This window comes from Hevea brasiliensis, chromosome 12, assembly GCF_030052815.1.
Source record: "Hevea brasiliensis isolate MT/VB/25A 57/8 chromosome 12, ASM3005281v1, whole genome shotgun sequence".
Taxonomy (NCBI): domain Eukaryota; kingdom Viridiplantae; phylum Streptophyta; class Magnoliopsida; order Malpighiales; family Euphorbiaceae; genus Hevea; species Hevea brasiliensis.
Window position 1 is genome coordinate 12,676,733 of NC_079504.1, and position 14,956 is coordinate 12,691,688.

A 14,956-nucleotide genomic window follows, 5' to 3' on the forward strand; every position below is an offset into this window, starting at 1 on the left:
TGTTGTTGAGGCTAAGGTGTAATAAAATAAAACCTCAGCAGTACACTCTGTAAAAGCTGCCTGCCCAGTTCACTCCACGTGCGTCCCTCGTGCACAACTTGCATCTCTCGCTTGCACAGGTAAAAAGAAAAACATAATTCAACTGCACAACTCATATACTGGTATATAAATTTATTGAATCTTATTTAATTCTACCCTTTTTTCTAAAAAAAAAATTAATTTCAATAATAAATCATCAGGATGAGAAAAAAAAAGGCAACCTATATAACAGTAAATGTCAGAAATTCTCAGCTGCACAGCTTATCCTGAGCTATGAAAGATGTTACTGAGGACACAGTTATGTGTCCTGTGACTCTTGTGCGTATGCATGATAGCTACTGGAGCTTCCAAATCTTAACAATGTTAACTGTATAACAGAATATCTACATTCATTTAGATCATGATGACCACTCAATTTTGTTTGTGGACCCTCAACGTGTAATGGCTAATAATCTATATATAATCCCAAGAAACTGGGCACTACACATACCCACCACTGTAGTACGTAATACATAAGCCAGAGAGGAAAATAACCCTGTAATGAATATATAATGCTCAACTTTTCTGATTGAATGACGAGTTGATTGATCAAAAAATTTATAATTAATAATCAAAATATAATGGAAAGTCAACACATGGAAACCATTAATAATTAATTCCATACACAAAATTGTAATTCTAACTGAAGATAACTTAGAAGATTCCTCTTGGTAGAACCATTCATTTTATGACCCTTCATGTGATGTTGCCATGTTACAAAAGGCCCTACTCCAACTTGGGTTATTTAGTTTATTGTCCTCTCTCTCATATTTTTCTTGGATATGACTATTTTATTTTCCCTCTGAATTTCCCTGATGGGAAAATATCTAAATCATCATCCTGTTATCCATTTTTCTCTAATTCTCTCTCTCTTTATATATATATATATATATATATATATATATATATATATATATATATATATATATATATATATATATATTAAAGTTTGACAAAGGCATGAGATCATCCAAAGAGGAAGACTATACTTAAATCAAATCACAGTATCAGTACACTAATGAACAGAAAGAAAGATACAGCAGTGGTTTGTTTATTTGTTCTATGATCTCCCTAATGGATTGGACACAAAGTAAAATACAAAAACTAATGTTCTCTATATCTTTATCGTCTTTATTTTGTGCAGTCCATCTCCACCCAGTTTCTTAATTTCTTTATGTTACAATATATAAATAATTAACAAATAATTACTTTTTCAAACAGAAAATTATTAAAAAAAAAGGGAAATTGACACAAATTAATATTGGTCATCCCACTGTAGAAATGGGACATATGCGTATGGGCACATAAATAAAATTAAAGAAGTGTGGTTGCCAACTACAGCTAGCTTCGGCACCTTCATCCACTTCTGAAACATCTATGTGCAGCCTGGCCATTTTGTCTCAGATTGCTTCCACCTTCTTCCACCGTAAGAATCTGAATTTGGAAAATTTCACTCTCTTCGCCATTCCTTTGATTAATTAACCTTGCTGTAAAAATGTCCTCCATTGATTAATTTAATTTCCTGGGGTAAGAAGCTTCCCTACCTTGTCTCACTCACCATTGCCCACTGAAGCTGCAGGTTTGCTTGCTACTACCTCAAAACAACCTCTTCCTCCTCCTTCATCTTCTTCTTCGGTCTCTCCGTCGTTGTCGTCATCTTCTTCAATGTCGTCATCGTGATCCATTAATTTTTCCGACTGGTTTTCATGTTGAAGAGGCCATTGCTGCTCCGGCCGTACCATTAAGGGCTCCATTGTGGTTATGGGATGAACTGAAGCATGATCTCCATTGTTGGCCGAACTCTCATTAGTCTTGCTCTTTTCCTTGTATAGAACATCGAGTTGGTGGAAGTATGGACATGTTTTTGAGTCTTCAGACCTATTCTTGCTGCTTTCTTTCACTTTCTTGAAATACTTGTTTATATTCTCCCATTTCTCTTTGCATCTTTTCGCACTCCTGTTATATCCAAGCTTTTGCATTCCTGCTGAGATTTCCTCCCACAGAGGTCCTTTAGGTCCATTTTCTTGATACTTAGTATCAAGATTGGTTCTGAGATTAATAAGAGCTTGGACTTCAACTTTTGGCCATCTAGAAGAGCTTGATACAACGGCGTTATTCTGTCCATTATCCTTTTTTGAAACATCCAAATTCATTACTACTGGTAGCGAAGGAGGTGGTGCTGGCCTAGGCTGTGGTGGAGCTGCTGCAGGTGCCAATGCCGGTCCTGGTGACTGAGGTGGAGCTGGGGCTGATGCTGGTGCCGCTGCCACTACTGGTGGTGGTGGTGGTGGAGGAATATCTACCGTTTGTATCGAGTTTTGCTGTCCCGATATTTTTTGCAAGAATGCAATAACTGCAGCATCTTTAGCAGCAGCGGTGGTCCGTTCTTGGATCAAAATTTCATGCTCTCTATTAATTCTTGCCATCTCTTGCATTCTCCAAGCTTCCTCGCATGCCATCCTTTCATGCTCGCGTTTCTCTACAGTTTCCAAGAACTTCCTTTGCAACTCTTCTTGCTTCTTCATAACATCCTTCGTTAGCCTCTCCAAGAAATCCTTCCATTTTGATCTCTTTCTCTTTCGAGTTGTTTGATACCCTTCGTCAGATGCAGTGGAGGAGGAAGTAGAACTCGAAAAAAGATGAGAAGTAAGATTTTGAAAAGATGGGAAAATATTTTGAGAAGGATTTAAAGGTTGTGATGAAGATAATGGCATAGCATTGATTGCAGGATCAGCTGAAGGAGCAACATTATTGTTCTGATGTGATGCAATAATATTCGCAGTGTTTGTCGTTGATGGAACAGCAGCATGAGAAACATTAGGAAGATTATTAGACCAAGGCAATGTAGCAGTTGTTGTGATTGGAGGTTGAAGTTTGGGTAACGACGGTGGCCGTGCTGGTGTTGCTAGCTGGGATTGATGGTGATGATGATTTTCAAGAGCTTGTAATTGATCGAAAAATCTATAAGTTTTGCCTTCGGATTTGCCGGTTCGACCTTCTTTGGTTCGCTTGTGGTACTTGTACACATTCTCGAACTTTTCCTTACATTTCTTGGCACTTCGATGATAACCAAGCTCAGCTAGCTTCCTGATGACAACATTTCAAGAACTTTCATTTCTGATTTTATCAAAATATTTCAAGAGTAGAACAAGATCTAATAGCCATTGAGACATAAAATAAACAAGAAAAAAAAAAGAAAAAAAAACCCAAAATAATAAAAATAAAAGAAAACTCACTGAGATGATCAAAATGAAAAGGGAAAAGAAAAGATAAGAGAAGTCCTAACAAACTATGAAGTCATGGAACCACACCAACCATGTTGGTAGCAATACAAATTTAGTAGGCGAATTCCTTCTCTCTACCAAAGAAAGAAAGAAAAATAAAGAAACAACAAAACAAAGCTACAGAATTATCAGTACAGCTACAGAAGAACCTAGATTATAAAGAAATTAAGAAAAATTCAAATCTAATGACACCATAAACTTTTCTTTTGTGTTGATGCAGATTGATCAACATTAACCCCTTCTCTATTAATTAATTAACGATGGAAGATCCAAAGACCAAGAAAACTGCAAAATGTCCCATATAATAAATTAAAGCTTTTGAAAGATCCAAAAAGAAAAGAGAGAAGAACCTAAAAATTCAGAGAAAGGTGAGAATACACAGATCTCCATGCATGAGTAGAAACAGCTTACAGCTTAAAGTTTCTATTTAACCAATTTATATGATTAGAAAAATGGAAAAAAGAGAAGAAAAAAAAAATCAATCAATCACCTGGAAACCTCTTCCCATAATGGACCTTTCAGGCTTGAGTCACGAAACACCGCATCCATGTCTGACCTTATCTTCAACAAGGCCAAAGTTTCTTGTCTTGGCCACCGGTTTGCACCATAGCTCATCCTGTCACCTTCGTCAACCCTAATAATACTCTTATCTTCTTCACCTGATGAATTTGGAGCACCACCACCTCCACCACCAACTTCACCATCTTCATGGACCATAGTCGCGGTGGCCACGTCGACAACCCCAGAGGTCGCTGGCACAGTATTGGAGTCACCTTGCATAGGAGTAGTCCCCTATCTAGCAATTACAGCTACCAAGAAAATAAAATGTAAAGCGAATAGAGGGTGAATTCTATTAAGGGTTTTATGAAGATGGGTTCCGTTGGTAAAATTTGTTTAGTTTATTTGGTGGGATCTGCCTGTCAAAATATCATTAAAAAAAATTATTTAAAAAAAAAATAAAGAATATAGAAACAAGGCTTTTCTCATTTGTTTTCTCAAAGTAATTAAGCTGTGGAATCTTCAGTTATATATCTTTTCTTTTTGTTGTTTAAAAGCAATAATAAACAAAATCATATAAATATAATATTTTCATATTATAAGATAAACATTTTACTGTTCAATTATTAACAATATAAATAAATAGTAATTGAAAATTTATAAAGAGGTAAGGCGCAGATAGCGACGATGGGGATAATAGAAGTTGGCCCGTGTAGGTCAGCTTTGCTTTTTGGTGCGTTTTGGATTTCAGTGGCCAATAGCTAGACGTTGGTTTTTTCCAAATTACTAAACTGCCCATTATTTAAATTCTCCATCAAAGCCCTAATATGGAGACCTTTAATCAGAAGCAAAATATATTAGACCAGGAGATTAATAATTTACTAAGGTGGCTAGCTAGGATATATTAAACCAAAAAGAAAAATTCCGCATATGGATATCTTCTTTTTGGACCAAAATGCCCCTCATTATGAAAATAAAGAATCTAGATTTCAAACTCAATCCCATAGGGGCAAAACCGTGGAACTCGTAGAGCCACGTGGGTAGAATGGACCAATTTTGATATCGACAACATTACAGTAGTTTCGACAAGCTATGCCTTGAGACTTATCTATAAAAATATATAATTCCCGTAATCTTGTCATTTATGTATACATATTTTATGCATGAAAAATCATATAATATAATTTTAAATATTTAATTATTCTACAATATTGGGTTTTTAAAATATTATTAAAAAATTTTATGCATGTAAAAGTATTATACATGGGTATTGTAGAAATTAAACTAGTTAGTTAGGGAAAGGCATATATATTTATGAGTGTCTATAATTAAGTAACAAATTAAATTGGTTAGGTTGTGACCTACCATAATAAATGGTATTGAAAATTTGATAGCAATGTGATTTTTATTATTATAATTCTCTTATTGAGGATCTTCAAATTATATATAATTTTGAAGCCAGAGAGGGATAACCAACCTGTAACCATAAATATATATACACCATGGTAGTTGCCCCTAGCTAGTTGTTAGACGTTCATTTTAATTATCTGTCAAGAACATGTCTTGTGCCCCCTAATTTCACCCACTTCTTAATCCTTTTTATTATTATTATTATTATTATTATTATTATTATTATTATTATTATTATTATTATTATTATTATTATTATTATTATTATGTTTTAATTTTAATTTTATATATAATATATTTATATTTTAATTACATTAATTTATGTATGCAAAATCCAAGATAAATAAGGAACTCATCTCCTAAAGCTATTAAGACATGGATGATTCAATTATTAGTAACACATAATAATGCAAGAGGGGTGGGACCCAAATTAATCAACATACCATTATTATTAGGATTAGTTAATTTGCATATAGATATATAATTATCATACACTAATTAACATAAATGATGAACTTAATTAATAATTACAAAATGGAAAATGGAAATTGTTTGATGTGTCATGCACTAATTAGTATCTTGATCTTCTGTAGATTTATAGATAAAGAAATTTGAAGCCAATATATGGTTGGTATATTGTGATGGGCGTATATATATATATATAATTGTGAGGAGTCAATAATATACCTTAATTCAATGATAGACAATTGCTTGGATAGGGTGAGGATCAAAGATTAGATTGTATTAATCAATTACAATGCAAGTATGATATGGGTTATTATATAATTTAATAATCTAACTTTTATTTCTCGAATCATATCATATGTTTAAAATCTTTTCACATTCTTTATATTATAAAAAACATAGTGATCTTAGAAAAACAATGTATGTCAAATCAAGCAAAGGATTCATGATTAATCAAATTATTTATATTTTTTATTAAAATTATTTTAAAGTAAAAAGTTCAACATCATTATGTTAAGTATATTAATAAATTTTATAATAATAATAATAATAATAATAATAATAATAATAATAAGTTTTATGTCTGATTTATAGGAGTGAGGTTATATCCCTTCTGTGATTATTTATAATACTTAAAGCTTTCATATTATTAATGAATTTTTTATATATATTTTTAAAAAATTAGATATATCATAAATATAATAATATTTTTTTATTATTGATATATATTCTTAAAAAGTTTTGTATTTATAAATTATGGAATTAATAAGATGATGCTCATTAATTATTTTATGTATCGAAAAATTTTAAATAAATAAAAAATAAAAAATTGAATGATTAATTTCTTATGATATGAGTTAAATATTCAAACATTAATTTTTTTTAGGTGGTTAAAAATACATATACACACATGGAATAGAGAAGTCACATATTATTTGTAGGAATGGCAATAAAGCGAGTCAAGGGCAGGGAATTCTCCGCCGAGATGCAGGGTGGGCGGGTTTTCCAGTATGGAATTTTTTTTATTTTTTATTTATTAGTATGTAATATAAATTTGTTTATTAAAAAATAAAATATAATTAAAAATATAAGTTTTACACGTTATTCTAAAAATATATTTATAGATTTTGTTAAAATTATAATATTTAAATATATAAATATGTAAAAATAAATTATTTTTTAATAAAAAATTATAATATATTACTATGTATGACAGATTATAGAGTTTCGGAATGGGGAGAAGGTCTTTCCGTCTCCGCCCTGGGCAAATCAAGATTGGAGAAAATTGATAGGGTTTGGGATGAAACGAATCGGGTTCGGAAACTTTTGTCATCTCTAATTCTTTGACAAAATTATGACAATTTTATCAAAATATACTAAGCCTTCTATTTTATATACACGCTGTCCATAACTGATATGAGATTCCGAAGTATCAGTCCAGTTACTCAAAAATAGATAAACACCCAATCAAATAGACTAAAATTCAATTTTTTTTAATTGATTAAAAACATAAGCGTGTACACACAAGATAAAAAAAAAAATACACACCCTTCAACAAAATCAATTTAAATATTTAACATAAGTAAAGCAATTATACATGAAAAAGGGTATATATGCATTAGTAAAAATGATAATAATGGAGGGGAAATGAAGAGAAGGTGGAGAATAATAAGCAGGTAAAAATGAAAGGAAAGGAAATGGAAAATGGGAAATATAAATTGGAGAGTAGTGTGTAGTTGCAATAATAGAAAAAAGAGTTGAAGAATACGTAATTGATGATGAGACTAGCAAATCATCACCAGTCACATTTTCTATATGATATGTACATTTTCCTTTGCTTAATATATATTTGTTTTTGGTCGACGCATTTTGTGCTCTGCTGGCATTAATAACTTCTCTTTAGCCGCAATATGAGATGACTCGTTCCCACTTCCTTTGTCAGCATATATATATATATATATATATATATATATATATATATATATATATATATATATATATACACGTAGAGATGAACTGAGTAATTAATAACTGAGGGCAACCATATAAATTATTTTCTTAGAATAAGTAGATAGAGAGATATAGGAAGAGAGAGTTATTCCTTATTTGGATTGAGGGTAACGTGATTTATTAATATATAATATTATATTATATAGTATAATTTTTATTATTAATATATTTTGAAAAATAGTATAATACATTAATAACTTTTTCTTATTTGATTAGATGGTGTGGTAAAATAAATATAAAAATTATTAAAATAACTTTTATTACTGTTTGAAATATATAAATGATTTAAAAATATTTATTTAAATAAAATATTAATTTATAAATAATATTATTATAATAATTAAAGATATATTTTTTCAATTAATCACTAATATATCTTATATAACATTGAAATTATATGATTAGAATTTTATATATTGTATAGAAATAAAATGAAAAAATAAAAATTCTAAGCCATACCAAATCACTAACATAGTGGTTTGAAAAGTGATGATTAGGAAACCATCATTTTACAATCTCAAACCACCATTTTTCAGAAACAATCTTTCCAAATATATAAAGTAATTATATACCATATAATATGAAATCATCCTAAACCATGATCTAAACATAGTGTTAAACTCGAAACTTTTCTATTTCATACATCTTAAACCTCAACAAAAAATAAAATTACAAATAAATCCTTAAAAACCTAGCACCGCAATACATTGTCACATAAAAATCTTGTGTAGTTCCTTAGGATTCATTTTGTTTATTGTTATTCCTGTATCATTTAATTAGTTAAATCAGCATTATTAATGTTTAATTAAAATTTTCTAGGATTAAGGGAAAAAAAGGGTAAAGGAATATAATAATTTCAAAAGAAAAAAAATTAGAGGGAGACAAAAGCTAAGTTGGTTAACATGGAGGTCATGTGAAGGAATACTTGTATCATATGTCATCCACGTGGGTTAAACTCTCGGATTATCTGGCTCTCTCAAAGCATGCTATATATTCTTTTTATTTTTCAATATTTATTTTTTTTTCTTATAACTTCCTTTAATTTGTTTTAAGTAACAATCAGTTGGCATTTGCGTCACATATTCTTAAAGAGCTCACCATCACAACTTTGTGACTCATAAACCCTTCCAATCACTACTCTCTCTCTCTACGGTTGTTAAGTGTCACCACATCATTTGCTTGAGGAATTATTAGGTGCACCCGATGCACATACACTTTCTCTCACAATCATGTAGGACTCACTCCCTATATAATAGGAAAGACTCACTTTCTGTGAGAGAATGAGCACTATTTTTTAGTGCTCCGGGTGTACCTAATAATTAGCCCATTTTACTTTGTCTTGCTCCTCTTTTTTTTTTATAATTAATTTTGTTTAAATCTCGAAATTTAAAAATATTTTTATATCATTAAATTAAATTATATAATTAACTATTGATGAAAATTTAATAAAATATTTTATTATTTTATGTTTTATTTCTCTCATTAAATATAAAACTTATTTCATAATAACTTTTAAAGTAACATTTAGTGTTTTGACTCTGTCTTTAGAGATAGCGTAGTGTTCATATTAATGTTTAGAGGTTGAAAAATTATTCATTAAAAACTACCATTTTAAATTTTAGAGGCTAAGAGAGCGTTTTAATTAGAATCAATAAAATTATATCATAATTTTTACATTTAACAATTAATTGAATAGATATTTTTATTGAACACTTTTACTTTAATATATAAATAGCTAATCATTAATAGCTAATATCTAACAGTTAACAACTATTAAAATAACTAATATTGCTAAACAGGGTTATAATCTTAATTAATTAATTAATTATCACCTTTTTCATAATCAATTTACGCTATAAACACTTGCTTTTGAAATTCTAATAATTAACTTATTGTTATTTTGGATTAGCGATTGAGAAGTAATTTTTCCTATATGAGCTTTTTGTTATTTATTTGGAGTAATTAATAAATATAATAATGATAATAGATTTTAAATTTATGATTATCAATCCCCAATAATTAATTATAGATATTTAACTAAATGTGATAATTGAGTATAAATTTAAGTTGATCATTCAAATTTAAATTATATTTAAGTTGATTTATTTTAAATCGTAAGTTGATTCAGATTACTCATTGAATTCATATAAAAAAGTTGATTTACATATTATGGGTCATTTTTTTTATCAAAATATTAGCCTTAATTAAAACATTAATTTTGAGGATAACTTTTGAGTTCATTAAATTAATTTAAACTAAACAATTTCAAGTCGAGTAATTGAATAACTACTCTCAATAAAACTCTTAATTTTGCGAATAATTTTAATTTCATTTGATAAATACAAATAAAATTGATGTTACAATCTCTATATTTAACCCTTAATTGATTTGGTGTTTGTTAAACTAATAACTCAATTATTGCAATGTCACCTTCGTACACTTTTTTTTTTCTTTAAATAATTTTAATATAAAAAATGATATAATTCCCTTTTAAGTAATAAAAAAAATATTCACATTGCCGGTGAATTGTCCATTGTTAGAAAAAAAGAACATGTTGCTGCTATGGCATTGGCAGCAACACAAAGAAAGAGCGACGATGTGCATTACATACTCCCTTCATTAATTACAATGGGATATTAAAATAATATTTTTATAGACATAGCAATTGATGGTTGTAATTGATTACATTGAATACGTTGTTAAACTCTCAATCGTGTCGGAGTTCTTTTTTTTTATTATATTTTATTAATTAAAAAATTATTAATTTAAAATTTGCATTAATAAATTTAACATAAATTATGATGGTTTTTATTTATTTATTTATTTGAACAGCTACAGAAGTTTCTAGTAGCCATGTGGGTTTGGTCAATTTAGATAAAGCCCAAATTCATCATGCCTAATAAAACTCTATGCTCTTTTTAATCCATTAAGGCCCATTTTTGTTGGGTTATGTGCTTTTTCATCTTTCAAATTTAGAAAAATTATTATTTTCTTGTATTCCCATTTTAGGTTATTTTTAGGGACTAATGGGTTCCTAAGAACCCAAATTTTCCTACAGAGCCCAATTGCCTAAGGTTGAGTCTAAACCGTCTGATCAATTTTCCATTCATTTTTTTCCCCAAAAGGGAAAAAAAAAATAGAGAAAACAAGTGAATTTCAAATTCTATTTATTTTTAGGTTTTGGACTTATGCAAAATACCAAAGAGAGGTAGCTAGCTATCATCAACTGCAACCTGGCTATTATCTTCAGGAAGCAACCAAGTACATGGCATTGTCTGTGACCTTGCCCTTTGCAGGATTGGATTAGTCTCTGTCAGTCTGTAGCCCAAGTTCAAAGCTTATATGATTAATAGTAGCCCCTCAGTTTTTCCTTTTTTGTAGATAGAAGATTTTATTCATATAAATCAGAGTATAGATAGGGCTATCGTGGTTAAGAAAGCTTGAAGAAAGAAAAAAAATATTCCTTTCAAAAATTTAAAGAATAAAAGAACAGATTTTTTTTTTCATTTATCTTTATATACACAAATGTTGTGGACGGATCATTGAAAAACGAGTTAGATTTCTGATTAGATTGGTCTAAATGTTCTCTACAATCCGCAAATTGGTTGTATCATATAATTAAATTTATCTATATATTTGCTTAAAAATCATTTATCAACTAGGCTGAGCAAAGAATCTTCAAAAAAAAAAATGTGAAGACCGACTCTTCCTACTAAAGAAAGAAAAAATAACATAAATCCATAAAAAAAAAAATCATGAATATGGAAAAACTATCATTATTAACTAAGAAAAAGACCGAAGGAAAAAAAAAAAAAAAAAAGAAGCAAAGGTCACCGTCAGCAGAAGAAAAATCGGCAGCAGCCCTTAAGCTCATGCAGAGGAAGGTGTACAGAGAATATTGTTGGTTCACTCCATAGCAGCCATTCAACTTGAAGCCCCATCATTATAGCTTGTATATAATTAAAGTTTTGACCACGATAAGACATATTCAGTTAGTTTTTTTTTATGAATATTTAATTTTTTTAATGTAAATGGTCTATTTAATGGTAAAACAAAATAAAATTAAAGCTTTTTGGAGTTAACATGATGCTTAAAAATTAACCAAACTAATGTCATTACCAAGAATTTTGATCTTTCTTGGGATGCTCTATATATATATATATATAAACACACACGCAAAATTAAAAAGAATTAAAATTACAGATAAAGAAAGGTTGAGTAGATGTTAGAATCATATCAGCATGGTGACAGAATTTTCAAATAAAGCATTGTAGGTTGAAATTGGAATGGCTGCCAGGCACTCATGTCATGAGTGATGGGTTCAGTTGTTTTCACACATTCATTTAGAGCATGTGCTCAATTTCTGTGGAAGGTGTCCAAGTCTTAGCTATGCATGCCTCTGAAAGTGCTATACAAAAAGTTGTTCTTTTTTCGAACTTTGAAAAGGATTTTTCTACTTATTCTTTTTTTAAAAAAATATTAAGATAAAGGTTGAAGATGACTTTTAAATATGCCATACACATAGAATGATATTATTAACTATTGAAAAAGGAAAAAAAAAAAAACACATCTATTATTATTATTATTATTATAGCAAAGAGCAATTTCAAATCATCAACTAGAAGTATGGAGTGCATTAGACAAAGCAACAGCATCAAAGTGTGGTGGAACATTATCCTCTGTTCATACTTTTTCTTGATCTGTTAATAATAATGCTTCTTTGCAATAGAATGAACTAACGAAGAAGCTGTGCATAGGACAGCTTCAACACAGTGCGTTAATTGTGCTCTGGTTATCACTTAATTTCGACTTCTAAACTTTGAAACCCTACTGCCATGGCTATCTCCATCTCAAATTTTACCACTTGAATTGTAAAAAAATCACTTAACTTAAAAGGTTAAACTTACAAATGAGTGTCATAAAAATAATTTTATATTTCTAATACACTCCCTCACACAAATATTTTGAATTAAAATATTTAATTAATAATAAGAATCTCGGTAATCAAACTTAATTTAAGTGTTTTTATCTGAGAGAACTTGATACCATATAAAAAATTTCTCAACTTAAAAGATTATATTAAACTCATTTGTAATGAAACTAAAAATAGTTTTATTATATCTCTAATATGAGTCTTTGCCATGTTTGACTCCCAACCATCACATAATTAATCACTTCAAATTAATAATCCTTATATTTGTTTTAAAGGCAAGAGTTCTCAAATTTAAGTATTTTTACTTATTATCCTGAAATTTAACACATTTTGTGACAAAAAAAAACTGATTATTTTTTATTATATAATCTATTAATTATTATTTAATTTATTAAATTATGATTAAATAAAAAATAAATATAAAAATAAATGAGATAGGTGAATTAACGTGCCTGTATCCATAATCCATTAAGGAGCACAGCATGGCATGCATAGAAAGAGAACATGATTACAGGGTTGGCATGTACGATAATATATAAAGAAAAGAATGCTAAGAAATGGGGAAAAAAGGTTGCAACATTACATGTGAAGATGCTATGGGTTTTCTTTCTTTCCTTTTATTTTATCAGTTTAATTTCGGAAAGGGCAAGTAGATCTTGCACCATTAAGGCAAGCATATATGTGTTCTATCATTTCACCTATTCACATGTCAATATTCCCAATGGGCAGACAAAGCTTCTATCTCTTTCTTTTTCTTTTTATATATCTATATATATTTCTCTTTCTTTCTTTTAGCTCTAAATCTTTTAGTCTGAATAAAGAAATTTTAATTAATAAATTTTATTTTAATATTATTAATATAATCTTTAAAATTATAATAATGCATTTGAATTTTATATAACTAAATAAATTTTAAAAAATACTTTATAAATGAAGTTTCAGAAATTATAGATTTTTAATATTTCTAACAAATAAAATATTAACTAGAGTTTCTTTATTTATATAAATATATATTGATAGGTTTATTTATTATAGCCACTTATGCATGTGTATTATATAAAAAGGATAAAATAAAATAGGATGACAAATTAGGTGAATTAAAAAATAATACACCAATCGCTCATAAAGGATGTCTTTAACTATATGGGTAAGAGTCCTCTCTCACCAATGGACAAGAATCCCTTCCTCTTGAATTTTATGTTCTTACTTCACCTTAGGCCGAAGTCTCTCTCCACTGCAATGGGCAAGTGCCTCTCATCAATGGGCAGAATCAAATCCTCAACAAATGGCAAGGCCCCTCTCTACAATGGGCAACAACCTCACTCAATGAGCTGAAAGCCAAATAATCTTTTTTAATATTCTCCTATTTATAGTTTTAATTCTCTCGATCCTAATCTGATTAGAAGTCTCACTTAATTTAGGAATAATATTAAAATAAGAATTCCACTCTAAATAGGAAATATTCCTCTATCCTATTAAGGAATATTTCTTTCACTCAAATTAGGAAAATGTCTATCCAAATTCTATTAAGATTTTGAGTCATAATTTTAACGTTTTTTTTTATAAGCAAGGGATAATTTTATTAAAAGCAAAGGATAATTTTATTAAAAGCAAAAGAAGGGATGGAGGAGAAAAGCCACCAAAGGGAGGCATCGGGACCAATAAGCCCTACTCCATACACCCTTCCTGAGAATCTAACTCCCAATAGTGATGAAAAATCCCTTGAGAAGAAACAGAACAAAGAAGGAACATGATCAAAATAAAGCAGTACAAAAATCATAGCCATTACAGAGTTGCATGATAGAGTCTTACTATCTAATTCTACCCATTTTTGCAAGAAAATCTGCTAGACTATTTGTTTCACGAATAGAGTGGATGAAGCTAGCATTTGGTAAAAGGGGGTAATAATTGAATATTGGCTTATGATTATTAACTATTAACCAAAATTATTGAGTGATATTAAGCTCCAGAACACTGTAAATACAGCACTACAAGCAGTGGAAAGATATGTCACTATTGAAAATGGCAAGAAATAGTGGATCCTACAGTTGTGTTTGTCACACTGCTGGTATCCAATGGAAGGCTCCATTTTTGTTCCCTAAACAGTAGTTCCCTTAAGAGCACATGTTGATTTTCCTAGAAAATGAAAAATGAGCTAAGCCAGCAGATTATGATGTGGTAACTAGCTAGGTCTATTTCGTGGTACTGATTCAAAACAGTACATTTATGCTGCCTACTATAGCATTAAGAACACATGTTCATTTCCAAGAAAAAAAGA

The 14,956-nt window shown here is 29.5% G+C and overlaps 1 protein-coding gene across 1 annotated transcript; it reads right to left on the reverse strand.

The window, feature by feature from the left end:
• Window positions 1-1,062: 1,062 nt before the first annotated feature.
• LOC110669394 (trihelix transcription factor DF1) lies at window positions 1,063-4,350 on the reverse strand. The gene is made up of 2 exons (XM_021831048.2): window positions 3,853-4,350; window positions 1,063-3,165 (listed from the first exon to the last, which is right to left on the reverse strand). The coding sequence occupies exons 1-2, from the start codon at window positions 4,140-4,142 to the stop codon at window positions 1,629-1,631; spliced, it is 1,827 nt and encodes a 608-aa protein (XP_021686740.2). The 5' UTR covers window positions 4,143-4,350; the 3' UTR covers window positions 1,063-1,628.
• Window positions 4,351-14,956: the final 10,606 nt, after the last annotated feature.

Bases quoted from the DNA above. Each gene is read 5' to 3' on its own strand.
- LOC110669394 (XM_021831048.2), bottom strand. From the start codon at position 4,142: ATGCAAGGTGACTCCAATACTGTGCCAGCGACCTCTGGGGTTGTCGAC. The intron at 3,166-3,852 runs GTGATTGATTGA...TGTTGTCATCAG, and splicing joins TTATGGGAAGAGGTTTCCAG to GAAGCTAGCTGAGCTTGGTT.